At 63.5% G+C, this 14,316-nt stretch overlaps 1 protein-coding gene across 1 annotated transcript in view; it reads right to left on the minus strand.

Annotated features, from left to right (window-relative positions):
• Positions 1–526: 526 nt before the first annotated feature.
• Positions 527–14,316, minus strand: part of COL6A1 (collagen type VI alpha 1 chain) — a 21,295-nt gene continuing 7,505 nt past the window's right edge. Inside the window, exons 14-35 of the mRNA XM_032276687.1 lie at positions 14,061–14,114; positions 13,842–13,904; positions 12,801–12,863; positions 12,656–12,709; positions 12,532–12,567; positions 12,078–12,140; positions 10,739–10,801; positions 7,449–7,511; positions 7,170–7,232; positions 6,793–6,843; positions 6,551–6,586; positions 5,758–5,820; positions 5,494–5,559; positions 5,083–5,118; positions 4,658–4,694; positions 4,328–4,336; positions 3,765–3,898; positions 3,219–3,328; positions 2,836–3,019; positions 2,528–2,711; positions 2,314–2,343; positions 527–2,022 (exon numbers count right to left, since the gene is read on the minus strand). Of these exons, the coding sequence (XP_032132578.1) occupies positions 1,400–2,022; positions 2,314–2,343; positions 2,528–2,711; positions 2,836–3,019; positions 3,219–3,328; positions 3,765–3,898; positions 4,328–4,336; positions 4,658–4,694; positions 5,083–5,118; positions 5,494–5,559; positions 5,758–5,820; positions 6,551–6,586; positions 6,793–6,843; positions 7,170–7,232; positions 7,449–7,511; positions 10,739–10,801; positions 12,078–12,140; positions 12,532–12,567; positions 12,656–12,709; positions 12,801–12,863; positions 13,842–13,904; positions 14,061–14,114 (2,085 nt within the window). The 3' untranslated portion in view covers positions 527–1,399. The remainder of the gene's footprint in view (positions 2,023–2,313; positions 2,344–2,527; positions 2,712–2,835; positions 3,020–3,218; positions 3,329–3,764; positions 3,899–4,327; positions 4,337–4,657; positions 4,695–5,082; positions 5,119–5,493; positions 5,560–5,757; positions 5,821–6,550; positions 6,587–6,792; positions 6,844–7,169; positions 7,233–7,448; positions 7,512–10,738; positions 10,802–12,077; positions 12,141–12,531; positions 12,568–12,655; positions 12,710–12,800; positions 12,864–13,841; positions 13,905–14,060; positions 14,115–14,316) is intronic.

Genomic DNA, 14,316 nt, shown 5'->3' on the forward strand with positions numbered 1-14,316 from the left:
CAGAAGTAGATAAGGGGTGTGGATGGACAGCTTTAGCCAAGGGCAGCCCTGAATTTGGCCTGGGATGGGTGGTGATGGGGTTGGGAACGTGGCCTGTGACAGGTGGTAATGGAGTGGGCACAAGGCCTGGGATGGGTGGTGATGAGGGTGGGCATGTGGTCTGTGACGGGTGGTGAAGGGCATGTGGCCTGTGATGGGTGGTGATGGAGTGGGCCTGTGGCCTGTGATGGGTGGTGATGGGGGTGGGCACGTGGCCTGTGACAGGTGGTGATGGAGTGGGCACGTGGCCTGTCACGGATGGTGATGGGGGTGGGCACGTGGCCTGTGACGGGTGGTGATGGAGTGGGCATGTGGCCTGTGACGGGTGGTGATGGAGTGGGCACGTGGCCTGTGACGGGTGGTGATGGGGGTGGGCACGTGACCTGAGATGGGTGGTGATGAAGGTGGGCGTGCATGCACACCCTGACCTCCTATGAGTGCTCCATTGGCACATACAGTGGGATTTTACCTCGTGGGGAATCCTAAGGAGAAGAGTGAAAACCTTTATTTGGAAAAGTTGTTGACAAGGATACGGTTCAGAGAAAACACAGAAGGAGCAAAAATAACACGAACGTAGAAAGAGGGCCTTGGAGAAAACATCAAACCCATCACTATTGTGAGAAGGAGAGGTTTGTGTTGTTTCTAGGAAGACGCAGGCCTCTGTGGCACCACGGGGTTCTCAGTCCAGCCCCAGCCCTGGTCTCTGCGGGAGGGAGGAGCAGACAGGGTTAGCACCTTTAATCTCGAGGGTCTTGAGTGCAGCCACTGCCCCTGCGAGCGCTCTCTGAGTCGGAGTCAGTGCTGGTCAGCAGCGGCCCCCAGGGCTGTGGGGCTGAGGTCCAGGCTAGTCCCCACAGGACCCTCAGGAGACAGGGCCGAGGGGCTGAGATCTGTGTCTACAACAGCCCCCTGACCTTGGTTTCCCAAAATGAGACAGAGTCCAGTGCTGCCATGAGCTGACAGGAGGAGCTTGCTTTGAGTTTACATGTAAAGTAAATGTTAGGAGAGGAATTCTGCCCGGTTGGTGGGAAAAGCCAGCTATGGGGACAGAGGAGAGGGAGGCGCATCTGGCTCAGGCAGGTGGGAGGCAGCACAGATGGATCGGGAAGGAGCCGGTGGGCAGGAGGCAGGGAGGGCAGGGGAGCCGGGGCGAGGAGCCCAGGCAGACGCCAGCGCAGGGCTGGGACTCAGAGGGTGCGGTGGAGTGGGCAGCCATGCTGCACCCTGGCTTTCCAAGCTGTTCCTTCAAAACAAAGCTAGTGAATCAGGCGGGTGGGGAAAATTTGCCTCCCATTTTACTCTGTTTAAGGATGTGTGGGGAGGGGTGGGAGGACAGGGTCTGGGCCGGCCTGCGGGCGGGCTAGCCCAGCGCCACCTTCCTGGAGACCGTCTGGTGGAAGACGCCACGGAGCAGGGCCTGGTAGCTGGGGACCCGGAACAGGTGGCGCTCGCCGTAGGCTACGTCATACTCGGCCGTCTTGCCAGTGACCAGGACGCGGATGTGGGGCTCGTTCACCTGGCTGCCCACAACCACCACGAAGATTTCCACGCCTGCCCGCTGGGCCTCCTGCACGGCCTTCTCGATGGCCGCGGGTGTGGCACCCTGTGAGTTGCCATCCGAGAAGAGCAGTAGCCTCTTCTTGGCAGTGTCAGATGAGGCATCGCGGTAGAAGCGGGTCACGTAGGCCAGGGCGTCGTTGACGTCGGTGGCGTCGTTGAAGAAGTCCATGGCGTCGACGCTGCTGGCCAGGGCCGTGTAGTTCTGCAGGAACTGCAGTGACGCCCGCTCCGGCCGCTGCTGGCCCGTGCCGCTGTACTGCACCACTGCCACCCGCACGTCGTGGGCCGGGTCTGTCCTGCCAGCCTCGAGGAAGCGCTCGGCCAGCCGCTTGGCGAAGTGCTTGGTGGTGTCAAAGTTGTGGCTGCCCACACTGGCCGAGCCGTCCAGCAGGATGGTGATGTCAGCCGGGGAGGAGAATGTGACTGAGGGCAGGGCAGGCAGCATTGGCGTGAGGCCCGGGATGCAGCCGTGGGGGGCTAGCCTGCCGAAGGGATTCCAAGCTCCCCAGAGGGCACCGTGTGTGGTGCTCACCCACTGTCCTACCTTGGCCCCCTCCTCCCGGGACCCCCTCCTCAGGAGAACCCTCCTTCCAGAACCCCCTCTTATTGGAGGCCCCCCGCAAAGCCTCTCCTCCCAGAGCCCCCTCCTCCCAGGGCCCCCACCCCAGCCACAGCACCCTCCTCCCCACGCACCCTGGCCACTGAGGTACTCACTGGGACAGGTATAATCTGGACACTTCTTGTCTGCAAAAGAGAAAAGCCGTGTAGCATGAGCCCACTGCCCCACCTGTAACCCCAAAAGGAGATGTCCCAGGACCTTGATGGCCAAGCACAGGTGTGGCCATGCCCCGGAGGTCACAGCGAGCTGGAGGGAGGCCTCTGTGTGGGACAGAGCTTCCTGCTCCTGCCCCGGGCATCCTGTGCGCACCTATGCAGATCTGGGCCGTGACATTCTTCAGGAAGGCATCCTCCAGCAGCTCTGCGTAGTTCTCCTTGACCAGCGAGATGCCAGGCCGGCCTTGGGAGGGTGCCAGGCCTTGGCAAGAAATGACATTGAGCTGGTCAGAGCCCGGGACGAAGTCAAACACGTCTTTGATGCCCACGGAGACCACCTGCGGGGACAGACAGTGTCAGTGCGGCACACCTGCTCTGCCATCCTCTCCCTGGGGAGAAGGCCACCCTGGCTTGCAGGGTGCCCGAGGTGGAGCAGGTGCAGCCTGGTGGTGGCCACCCCACCTGGATGCCGGGGCCGCAGAGCACGTTGAGTGGTGTGGTGTCCCTCTGGGTGTCAGAGCGCCCGTCCGTGATGACCAGGGCAATGCGGCTGTGCGGGCTGGGTGGCAGCAGCTGGTCCCGCGTGTACTGCAGTGCCTCTCCCGTGAAGGTGCCGCCTGCCATCCACTGCAGGCTCTTGATGGCTCTGGACAGTGAGGGGCATGAGGGGCTTGTGGGGCCCAGCCCTGCCGCAGCGCCAGGCCCACCTGGGATCTGGGTCAGGGCCCAGCCTCCCCAGGGATGGGCCGGCCTGCCATGGGGCCAGGGGTCGGGGTGAGGAGTGAGGGGTGAGAGGTGGGAAGGCTCTTGGAGATGCCACGTTCCTGGCCGTGTGGGGCACTCACTCCTTGAGCTCCTGCATGTTTCGGATGCCAGGGCTGCGCAGGCTCACGTGCTCCTGCATCTGGCTGTGGCTGTACTGCACCACGCCCGCAGACGACTGCCCCGGTTCGAACTGTGGAACAGGCACAGGGTCAGCACAGGGTCTGCCCCAGGCCCACACAAGCCTCCCCAGGTGTCTCTGTTGGCTGCAGGTGCCCAGAGGGTGTCACGGGCCCTGGGACCTGGGTCCCCTGCAAACCAATCCTCCTTGGTGGATGAACCCCCCTCCTGGGTTCCGTCCATGAGGGACAAGTCCTGAAGCCATCCCCAGGACTCAGGACCCGGGACTGCAGCCCCTCAAGGAGGGGAGGGGGTACTGTGTCTCATCCGAGGCACCTGCGTGGAGTGTGCCAGCCTCACCAGATGGAGCTGGGGGACTGGATGGGCTGGTGCCTGCCAGGGATGGATGCAGCTGCTCAGGGGGCTGGGGTCTGGCCCTGGCAGGGCTGGATGGCAGGGCCCGGGTGCACCTGGGCTTGGTGGAGCTGGACAGGGTGAGGCCACCTCACCTTGACCAGCTCGTCCCGGCTCAGCCGGTCGATGACCTTGACCACAAAGTCCTTGGCGATCTCGAAGTTCTGCAGGCCGATGCTCTCCGAGCTGTCCAGCACGAAGAGGAGGTCGATGGGGCCACACTTGCATTCTGCAGGCGGGGGCGGTGTCAGCAGAGCACGCCGCTCCCCTCCACCGCCCGGGCCCCGCCCCTCCACCGCCCGGGCCCCTCCTTGGCTGCCATGTCCTCCCCTGACTTGGCCCAGGATGAGCCCACCCCTCCCATGGCCCCTCCATCCGGTGGGCTGGTCAGGGCCGGCCTCGCTTGGCCAGGCTGGGCGTGGGGCCTGTGGGCCAGAACCATGGAGCAGGGACCCCCAACCCGTTCCTGGTTATTTCAGTTAAGGGCGAAAGACGATGAGGCCCAGCCCAGCACCCAGGACCCTGCTGGCTTGGAGCAGGCCCCAGAGGGGGTGGGCAGGTGCAGGGAGCCACTCGCTATCCTGTGACATGCGTGGGACCCAGGCCTCGCTCCCTGCCCCTGGGAACCATTCTCTCAGGAGCTAGAGCAGGGTCTCACCACAGCAAGCTGAGGAGAAGAGAAAAACCAGTCAGGGCCGCGTCCCGCGTCGGAAAGACTCCTGCTCTCGGGGTGGCCTCCCCACTTCCCTGGCCGCCCTCCCCGCCTGGCACCAAGGGTTCTCAGCCTGTGTGGGGCCCAGGGACCTGGGGGTCTGGGGACCTGGGGGGCTTTAGAGGCCGGTAGGGGCTGGCTGAGGAGCCCCCTCAATCAAGGCTGTGTACTGAGACCCCGGGGCTCCCCAGCAGTGGAGACCCTCCGAAGAGTGGAACCGGCGGGGCTGGTGCCCTGCTCTCCATAAGGACAGTCTCTCTAAGTTGAGATACTCACAGCACATTTTCATGATGATGTCCAAAATCTCGCATTCCTGGGGAGGGAGAGATGAGGGTACTGAGGCTGCGGACAGCCCCTCCCAGTGGGGGCTGCTGGGTCTCCAGGTCACCCTCCCGGGGCCCCCCATTGGGCTGGGTTTGGGCAGGGAGTTCTTTGCAGGTGTGCCCAGCTCTGCCCACTACATGGTACTGGGCTGGACCCCTAAAATGGTCATGAAGCAGCACCATCACGGGTCCCCTCACGGTCCTCAAGGGTCCCCTATGGCTGTCACGTGTCCCCCCCCACCTGGTACCAGCTCTTCTTCCACAACCCACCCCCACCTGTAAACAGCATCTACAGGAGCTTCCACGGACAGGACCCACATCCCAAGGGACAGAGGCCACAGTGGTCACCCCCAGTGACGTTCACAGAGCCCCACTTACGTCTGGCCCAGGTGGTCCTGGATGTCCTGGGGGCCCCTGTCCAAGAAACGGAGTAGAGGAGCTCTGAGGGTGAGGTGCCCACTGCACAAGCCCGCCCCCACTCTGCCCCTTCCCTGCCCGCCCCCACCCTGTCCCCTCCCTGCCTGTGGCCCGTCCCCCCATGAGGGTTCCGTGAGGGCAGCTGACTCTTCACACACTGGTGGTCTAGGCGGCCGTCCCAGGTGGGGGCCCCATCCTGAGGACCCACTGTCTCCCTGGCTGCTACCCCACCCTGGCAACTGGCACCTCCCGCCCGCCCAAAGCCCTATCCTTCCAGATGACGCGCTCCCCAAAATTTCCTCCCGCCGCCTCCCACTCTCCCAGCCTCTTCCAGCGTTCCCAAGCCCCAGCACCCAGGTCCCAGCCACCGACCTGGGGGCCCTCGGGGCCACGGTACCCCTTTGCACCTTTGACTCCTCGGGGTGCAATGTCATTGTTCTGGAAGAAAACCATGTTGTCTCAACAGACCATGGACCATCTGGGCATCTGGGCACCGGCCTGGTCCACAGAGCATCCAGCAGCTGGGCCCATGCAGCAGCTGGGCCCCCCGACCGCGCCCATCCACTGCCCTCTGAGGGCCGCCCCTCTGTGGCCCAGGCTGCCTCGGGGCCGGACCTGCCCCTCATCCACACTTACATCATCTCCAGGGTCCCCGGCTTCCCCCTCATCCCCCTTGAGGCCGGGGTAGCCTTTTGTGCCCTGCAGGGACAGGAGAGTACTTGGGTTAACAAGGGTTTTATTTTCTTTTTAGGAAGCCAAAATTTTAAAAGGAAAAAGAAAAAGATAAGGCAGGCACTCTTCCTCCTCCTTCCCTCCCTTCCCCCACACTCTTCCCCCACAATCCTCCCCCCATTCCCCCACACTTTTCCCCCACCTTTCCCCACATTCTTCCCCCTCCCTTCCCCCACACTCTTCCCCTACAATCCTCCCCCCATTCCCCCACATTCTTCCCCCTCCCTTCCCCCACACTCTTCCCCCACAATCCTTCCCCCCTTCCCCCACACTTTTCTCCCTCCTTTCCCCCACATTCTTGCCCCTCCCTTCCCCCACATTCTTCCCCCTCCTTTTCCCCACCACACACATTTCCTTGGCTGGAGAAACTGGGTTCCAGAGCGGCCTAGGGAGCCTGGGACAGCCTCTGGGGCTGGGCCTGCCCTGCCCACCGGGGAGGGGGGCGCACCAGGACCATGTGGGGCCCCCACAGGTGGCACCCCAGCGGGAGCCTCGCCAGGCCTTGGCCACCAGCCTGGGCTTCCTCTGGAGCCGATGCTGACCGGGGCCGTGGCCACAGACAGTGGGGCAGCCGTGGGTGCCTGTGTACCCCTTATCTTTGCTAGGAGCCCTCTGCGCATGTATGTTCACATGCGTGTGTCCCTGTGACTGTGAAGTGTGTGTGCCCACAGCCAGACGGGGGAGAGGGTGTACTCACGTTTATCCCAGGAGGACCCCTGTTGCCCGGATACCCCTGTCACAGAAAAGCATGGCAGTGATGCTGGGTTCTGATTCGAGAAGGGAGGCCGTGAAGGGGGCACATTGGAAGGGCCTGAGATGGCAGAATCCATCATAGAATTTCTAGGCCAACCCACCCACCCAAGACTGCCCAGCCCACCAAAGAGGGTGCAGGAGGAAGCTTCGGGCATGTCCCTGTGGGCTCAGCGCCTGGGAACTTACAGGGAAGCCGGGGAAGCCCTCCGTGCCATTTCCAGGGGGGCCATCTTCACCCTAGGGGAGCAGAGGAGCTGTCATCAAGCGAATCACCATGTCTGGGGTACCAGCTGGTCAGCACAGGCCAGGAGCAGCACCCTCAGACAGGGCCCCTGCCAGCCCGGAAGCCGGCTCCCTCCCCTGGGACCGCCCTGCTGTTCCCCATGGACCCTGGGACCTGGACCTTCAGGCAGGAGGGGCCCTTCAAAGCCGCCTCTGGCTCCACTGCCAACTGTGGCCAGGAGTCAGTGATGCTGGGGTGCTCCCAGCCCAGTCAGGGGACCCCAGGCAGCTCCATGGTGCGGGGCTGGGGCTCCCCAGGGCCCGAGCTGTTGGACACTCACCCTCTCACCCATCAGCCCGGGGTCTCCAGGGGCCCCGGCAGGTCCTGGCGCTCCTCTGGTGCCCTGAGGAGGAAGAGGGAGGCATGAGGGGAGCAGGCTGAGATGGGGTGACCCTGGAGGGAAGCAGGGCCCTCCTGGGGTCGGGAGAGGACCCAATGAGAGCCAGGACACCCAGTGCCATGGAGTCCCCAGAGGGCACGGGGCCAGCACCAGGCAGAGTGGCTTCTGGGACCCTCAGGCCCCCCTGCTGGGCATGGGTGGGTGGGGAGTGGGTCTCACCTCGGACCCTGGGGGGCCCTCATCTCCTCGGTAGCCTTTAGGCCCGATGGGGCCGGCCTCGCCCTGTAGAGAGACAGATGTGGCACGTCAGACACAGGCCTCACCCAGCCCCCAGGCCTGGGCCGCCCTGACCCTGAGCTGAGGGCCTCAGGCCATGAGGCATCAGGGTCCCCAGGCTCAGGCCCTGGTCCCGTCAGCACAGGGGGAGACAGGCCCACCCTTGGGTTTGAGGATGGGCCTGGGCACAAGTGTTGACGCTTCTCCCAGGTGACTTCCGTGGGCACCCGGCTGTTGATCCCCAGGCTGCAGACCACCTGCCCCTCCTGTCCCACCAGAGTGGCCCCAGACTGCCCTCCCTCATAGTCCTCTCTGGGCTTGGCCTGGTCCCCGAGGTCCTTCCCCCCAACAGGACCCTCTGTGGGCTGAGCCTGGACACCACTGGCCCTGCCCCCACCTGCACTTGAGGCTGCCTGCTGGGCTTCCCTGCGTCCCCACATCCCTTGAGGACCCACTGTAAGGTCCATTTCCAGAGCTGGCGCCAGACCCCACCCTCGAGGGCCTGCTCCGTGGACAACTCCAGCCGAGAGTCCCTGCCCTTCCAAGTTAAGCCCAGGGCCCCAAGCACTTCCCAGCGTGGGCGTGAGAAGGGAGTGGTGTGCACGAGGCCGCTGGCGCCGGCCCTGCGGGACCCAACCATGAGCTGGTCGCACGCCTGTCCCTGGGCCTGTGGTTGGGCTGATGCTTCCCAATGGGGTCTTTCCTGGTGGTTCCATCTCAAACGTTTACAGCTTCCCACTACCTGACGCGGCCCATTTACCAGCCTGACCCGTGACTCCACCAGGCAGACATCTAGTGTATTGTATAGGTGGCATCTGGTGTACTGCTCTCCTTACCTTGACTATGCAAGCACCCAGCCCTGACCGTGAGGCCCCTGCGCCCCATGTGCACCCAGTCCTGGCCGTGAGGCCCCTGCACCCCTCGTGCACCCAGCCCTCGCTGTGAGGCCCCTGCACCCCGAGTTGCCATGCCCGGCAGCGTCGGGATTGCACATTTAACTGGGCACTTTGCACATGGGCCTCAAGGAAGCCCAGAACTCACCAAACTTGGGGTTCACAGGGCTTAGTCTGGTACCCGGAGACCCTGCCTTGGGAACATGAGCAGGGGGTCAGGAGGGAGGATGGAAAGGGGGTGTCCTGGGCCAGGTGAGTGGGAGGCAGGAGGCCTGGGCCTCCCAGTGTACCCCGAAACACAGCACAGTCAGACCGCGCCGCAGACACCGGGAGGAGCGCGGCAACAGAGGCGGCTCGCTGGGGCAGCTCCCAGGACCAGCACTGAGGGCCCAGCCCCTCCTGGCGTCCACAGGGAGACGGGGGAGGCAACCCCCTGCTGGCTGCGTGGAGGGGAGGGGTAAGGCTGGCAAGGGCTGAGCAGGGAGAGTCGGGGAGGCCAGCTGGGAGCTCCAAAGCCACCTGTCCACACCCCCAGGCCCTGAAAGACCCCAGGGAGGCTCCAGGTGAACAAGTGCCTGCCTTGGCCAGGCAACTGTACGCAACGGGTCAGAGGGTGCCCTGGCCTCAGGCGTTGAGGGGAACTGCTCCCCAGATCCCCAAGCACCGGACCAGCCAGCGCCTGTGCAGCCCACCCCTTGGTACTGGAGGCTCCGGAGGCCCCTCGGCCGGCGTGTTTAGAGGACGTCCTCTTCTACCACAGCTCTTGAAAGCTGCTTTGTTTTATCTTGCAGTGACTACTAACTACTTTGAAAATATAAACCAGGAAGGGTGTGGTCAGAATTCTCCAGGCAGGTCCTGGCCTCTGAACATTTACTCCCACTGAGACTTTTGGCTATGGGGTTCCTGCTGCCAAGGTCCTGAGCAGCCTCCGAGCCTGAAACCCAGCCCCGGGCCACCCTCTCTCCACAGCCTGCCACTGGCCACTCGGCCACTTCCACTCATGGTAGCCTGCACTCAGCCCTGTCCTGGGGTGACCACACAGCAGGTCAGCCTCGGACTGGACACTGGCTGGAGCTCGAAGGGCAGAGAGGATCAGAGGCTGAGGCTGCGCACTTCCCCAGGAAGGTGTCAGGAGCCCTTTCTGTCCCTGCCACGAGGGGCACGCACGACCAGGCGGACGAACAGCCCAGACCCCGCCTGCCAAGCCCTGCCAGGTGCTAATCCGTGACTCAGGTATTTTCAACAGCTGTGTAACACCTACTGGCATCACAAAACCACAATTTCACCTCGTGCACAGAAACACAAGCGTGACGTGCACTGGGACGGCCTCTCCTACCTCCCTGGGTCTTAGGCCCTGTCTTGCTAAAGTGACCAGCAGCTGAGACAGCGGCCATGCCCGGGGTCTGGCCTTGTGCTCGGTGCATGGGCAGCTGCCCACGTGGGGCCATAAGGTCAATTTGTCCTCAGAAGCAGACAAGCTTGGAGAGCACAGACTTGCTGTCTCTGGGTGTGACCGCGTGGAGGCCTTCCTGTCCATGAGGGACAGCGAGCCCCAGGACGAGGCAGAAAAGGCCCAGCCTGGCCTGCAGGCAGCACCACAGTGCGGGCGCCATCACAGCAGCCTCCAGAAGGGGGAAGAGACAGAAGGCCTTGAGCCGTGCACAGCGATTCCAGAGACTCGGAGAAGGGAACTTAGCACGAGGTGAGAGTGCATTTCCATCCCCGCACCCGGAATTCTGAATGAAAGTGCATTTCCATCCCCGCACCCGGAATTTTGAATGAGACGAAAGTGCATTTTCATCCCCGCACCCCGGAATTCTGAATGAAAGTGCATTTTCATCCCCGCACCCCCGAATTCTGAATGAAAGTGAATTTTCATCCCCGCACCCCGGAATTCTGGAATCTTCCATAGGCTCACACTCCCCAGTCTCCCACCAGCCACAGTCATGCCTGGCTCCTGACCCAGAAACAAATGCTGACCAAGCCCCCACAGTGTCTTCCAGGGGATCAAGCACCTCTTCCCCACTGTGAGGCACCCTTGTCCCAGACGGGGTCCCTAGACAGGGTTCCCAGAGGGTGCTCCTCTACCTGGGGCTGAGCACCTGAGGGTCAGACCCCTGGGCGCTGGGCCTGCCCTCACCAATCCATACCCAGCCCAGCCCAGCCCAGGCTGCACCTCACCCTGCTGCAGCAGGCTCCCATGCAGGGACACCTGAGGTCTACGGGAAGGCAGACGCCCTCAAATGTAAATGAAGAGTACCCAGTGCGTGAGCTGCTGGAACACATCTACCTACAAGACCGAAATGGGCCCACACCCTCCAACCCCACAGGGCTTCCTACCGGGTCTCCGGGGATGCCAACGGGCCCTTCTCGTCCCTGGTCGCCTTGCGGGCCAGCTTCACCCTGGGGACGAATAAGCTGTGAGTATGAAGCTGGGCCATCCTTGGGGAGGACAGCTGCCCAGGCACACTGGGAGCCAGAGTGTGGGGTCCACGGTGGGCACTGGGTGGCTCTGGCCTTCCCTCCTGCACAGCCCCTTCCCAGCCTTGCCAAGCGTTTCCTTGGCACATGTGCGTGGTTGCCTGCGTGGCTGCCGGCATGGCTGGCTGTCTTCATTCAGGAGGCCGCAGCTCCCCTGGGCCCCAGAGGCTGCCCTGCCTGTACCCCAGCTTCTCCAGCGAGCTCTGCTGACCTGGCAAGTCTCTGTAGCCATGGACTCGTGGCCCGCCGGGAAGCCAGAGCCATGTGGCCAGCCCTTCCTCTGGGCTCTGCCTGGCCCTCAGTCTCATTTCCTGATCTCAGAGGGGTGGGCTTGGAAGGCGGTCTGAGTCACTAAGTCACACGACCCCTGCTTTGACATACCCCCAAACCCCCATGGGGACTGTGTGCTTCTGGGAGCTCCCAAGGAGGGGTTCAGAAAGCCTCCACCTCCCACTGGGCCAAATCCCTATCCCTGTGCGGAGGCCCTGGCCATGGCTCAGCTCCCCGGCCCTGCTGGAGCCCTGGCCAACTATCACGGCACAAGGGAGCTGCGTGTCCTGAGTCTCGGACAAGGAGGCACCCAGGGCACAGCCTCTGAGGCACATGGGGCATTCTCTCCTCCTCACTCTGCCTGCCAGGCCCTCACTGTCCCTGAGCCGGGTGGGACTGAGACACACCAAGTCTGCCAGCTGCCACACCCCAGGACATGTCACAGGACGGAGAAAGGCCAGGCGCTTCTGCACCCCTAGGCTGGGCTGTGGGGTGGCCTATCGAGGTCCACGGCCCATGGAGCTGAAGGTGGGAGGTGGCCCCTGGGGCTGCCAGCATCTTGGCTCTGGGGCAAGGCGTCGCTGTCAATACTCCCCAAGCAGATGCCCTGCTGCCCTAGCTTCCCATCTGGGGTTCTGACCCAACTTCCCTACTCTGGCAATTTTAACAAAGGAAAATTATTCCAAAGAAGAACCTAAGCTCGGACGCAGAAATGTGGACGCGGCCTGGTGGGAAGGTGGGCAGCACCTTCACACCAAACAGGTCGCGGCATCAGGCTTCGGGGGCCGCCCTCCGGATGGTGTGGGAATGGGTCGGCCGAGTCTGGGTGCCACGGGGAGTTTGTGTCACATCCTGTGGCTCTGAAGGCCTGACCCGGCCACAGCATCTGCCGACCCGTGGGGTCCCAGGTCCAAGAACTGTGACTCACAGGGTCTCCTCTTGGTCCCCGCCTGCCTGGGGTCCCCCGTGGTCCTCTCTCTCCAGGGCCGCCCTGAGTGGAGAGACGTGGAGGGGAGAAGCCTCAGCTATTGGAACTCACGCCCAGCTGGGATGGGGCTGGAGGCCTAGCCCAGGTGACTCCCTCAGCAGGACCCCTGGGATGGGCTGTCCCTCCACCTCATGCCCCTTGGTTCCAGAGGCCGGAGTCTCTTGGTCCCCCAGGTCCCACCCGCTCCGAGACTGGAAGGGCCGAGCAAGCCGTGCTCCCCACAGCATGAAAACCAGCCAGAGAGCGGAGGTGTCTGGGACACGCAGGTGGAAACCCACTTGGCTTGGACCGGAGCGCTGTGGATCTCAGCGCTGGGAGGACCAACTGGGCCATGGAGGCCACGCCCACAGCGACACGGCGAGGCCAACCGCACAGGCTGCCCTGGCCCACTCACCCGCTCCCCGGGGGCACCGTCAGGTCCTGGGTTCCCCTGGGAGATAGAGGAAGAAACGCCGGTGTTAGCCTGGTGCACCCCTGCGTTTGGTCTCAGGGCTGTGGAGAGACCCCAGGGAACTCACCTCGTCTCCCGCCTCTCCTTTCTCTCCTGGGGGACCAGGCTCTCCTGGCTCGCCCTGTGGGGGACAAGGGTAGAATGGTGGCTCCATATCCTGAAACCTCCCTGGGCCCGTACCCGGTGTCCGCGGGGACTGTGCATGTCCTCACCAGGTCTCCAGGTGGCCCTGAGCTCCCGGGTCTCCCCGCCTCCCCGTCGGCTCCAGGCTCGCCCTGAAGAAAATGGGGGGTCACAGGCTCGTTCCAGTGGTGCAGCCTTCAGAGGCCACGTCCAGGGCCCTTACCCAGACTTCAGGCCACTCTCGCTGACCAACAGCTTCCCTGCCCTGGCCCCCCCGGCACCCCCAGTCACCACAGCCCTGCACTACAACCTCCTGGAAAGTTCCAACCTTAATCCCTATGAGTCCCAGCTGAGGGCCAGCTTGTCTAAGGGGCAGGGCTTGGTTCCCGCCAGAGAAGTTACAGCTTTGCCAGGCCGGGAAATTGGCAAACGCAAAGCTAGGCCTGGAGGGTTATCCGTGATCGTAAAGATGAGATTTGGAAACTGCCTGCTGGGTGCAGAAGCTCCCCGTAGGAGCACATTTGGGGTGGGATCAGCATTCACCCTCGTCTTCCCCAGCACGTCTGGTTTCATCAAAGAAACGCCGGAGAAAACACCAACAACCACGGACTCAGCTTTAAGTTAGACTAGAAAGTTCCTTCTCCTGCCTCACGCTCCCCCCACTCTTGCAGCCTTCAGCACCACTCTTGGCCCATTCCCAGTTCTGATTTCCGCATGAACCGGGCCGTTCTGGGCCGTGACCTGCAGGCTGCAGAGGATGCGGTGGGGTCCTATCTGAGCAGAGCCAGCAGCAGGTGTGGGGACCAACGGCGGAGGCCTGAGGAACCCTGGGCTGCAGGGAAGGCCCCCAGAAGGAGCACCATGGCCGCTGTCCCCACACTGGGCGCTGTCCCCACACTGGGCGCTGTCCCCACACTGTCCCCACGCTGTCCCCTGCCCCCGCCGCTGTCCCCATGTTGGGCACTGTCCCCGCCACTCCCCTGCCTGCCTCCAGCCTCTGCCAGCTCCTCCCCGCTGAGGCCGCATGGGCGGCCGAGCTGCTCGGACCAGGGCTTGCTTCAGGAGCGGTTTCTAACTCAGCGCTTGGCCAAAGTGAAGGCCACACCCTCCAGGGTCCGAGAGTCACTCACCTTTTCTCCTTTCAGCCCAAAGGCACCGGGGTCTCCCTTGGGGCCAGGGGGTCCTTGAATGCCCTGGAGAGAAGAGGGCAGCATGAGGCCGCCACGCTGCAGAGGCCACGGCAGCCCATGGCAGCAGCCCAGGCCGCACAGACAGAAGTCGAAGGTGAGTCTGCACACGGGCGGCCTAGAGCGCCAGCCTCAAACCTCCAGCGAGAGGAAGTGACTTACGTCAAACCCGGGTGAGCCCTTGCAGCCTGGCAGGCCTGGGTACCCCGTCTCCCCCTGGAGAGAGGAAGAAAACCACAAAGTCTGATGGCCAAGTGGGTGAACAGGCAGATCCCCCGTCAGCCTCTGGGGCTGTGGCGCCTCCACGCCCTCCCTGGAAAGCCCCACCTGGCAGACGCTCCTGCTGGCGTCACCTTCATGTGTCCACCCCGTCCCTCCCTGGCCCTCCTGCAAGGTCACCCTCAGCCCGTCCCTCCCC

Source organism: Sapajus apella, unplaced genomic scaffold (genome assembly GCF_009761245.1).
Source record: "Sapajus apella isolate SASKATOON/1434 unplaced genomic scaffold, GSC_monkey_1.0 scaffold8, whole genome shotgun sequence".
NCBI classification, from domain to species: Eukaryota; Metazoa; Chordata; class Mammalia; order Primates; family Cebidae; genus Sapajus; species Sapajus apella.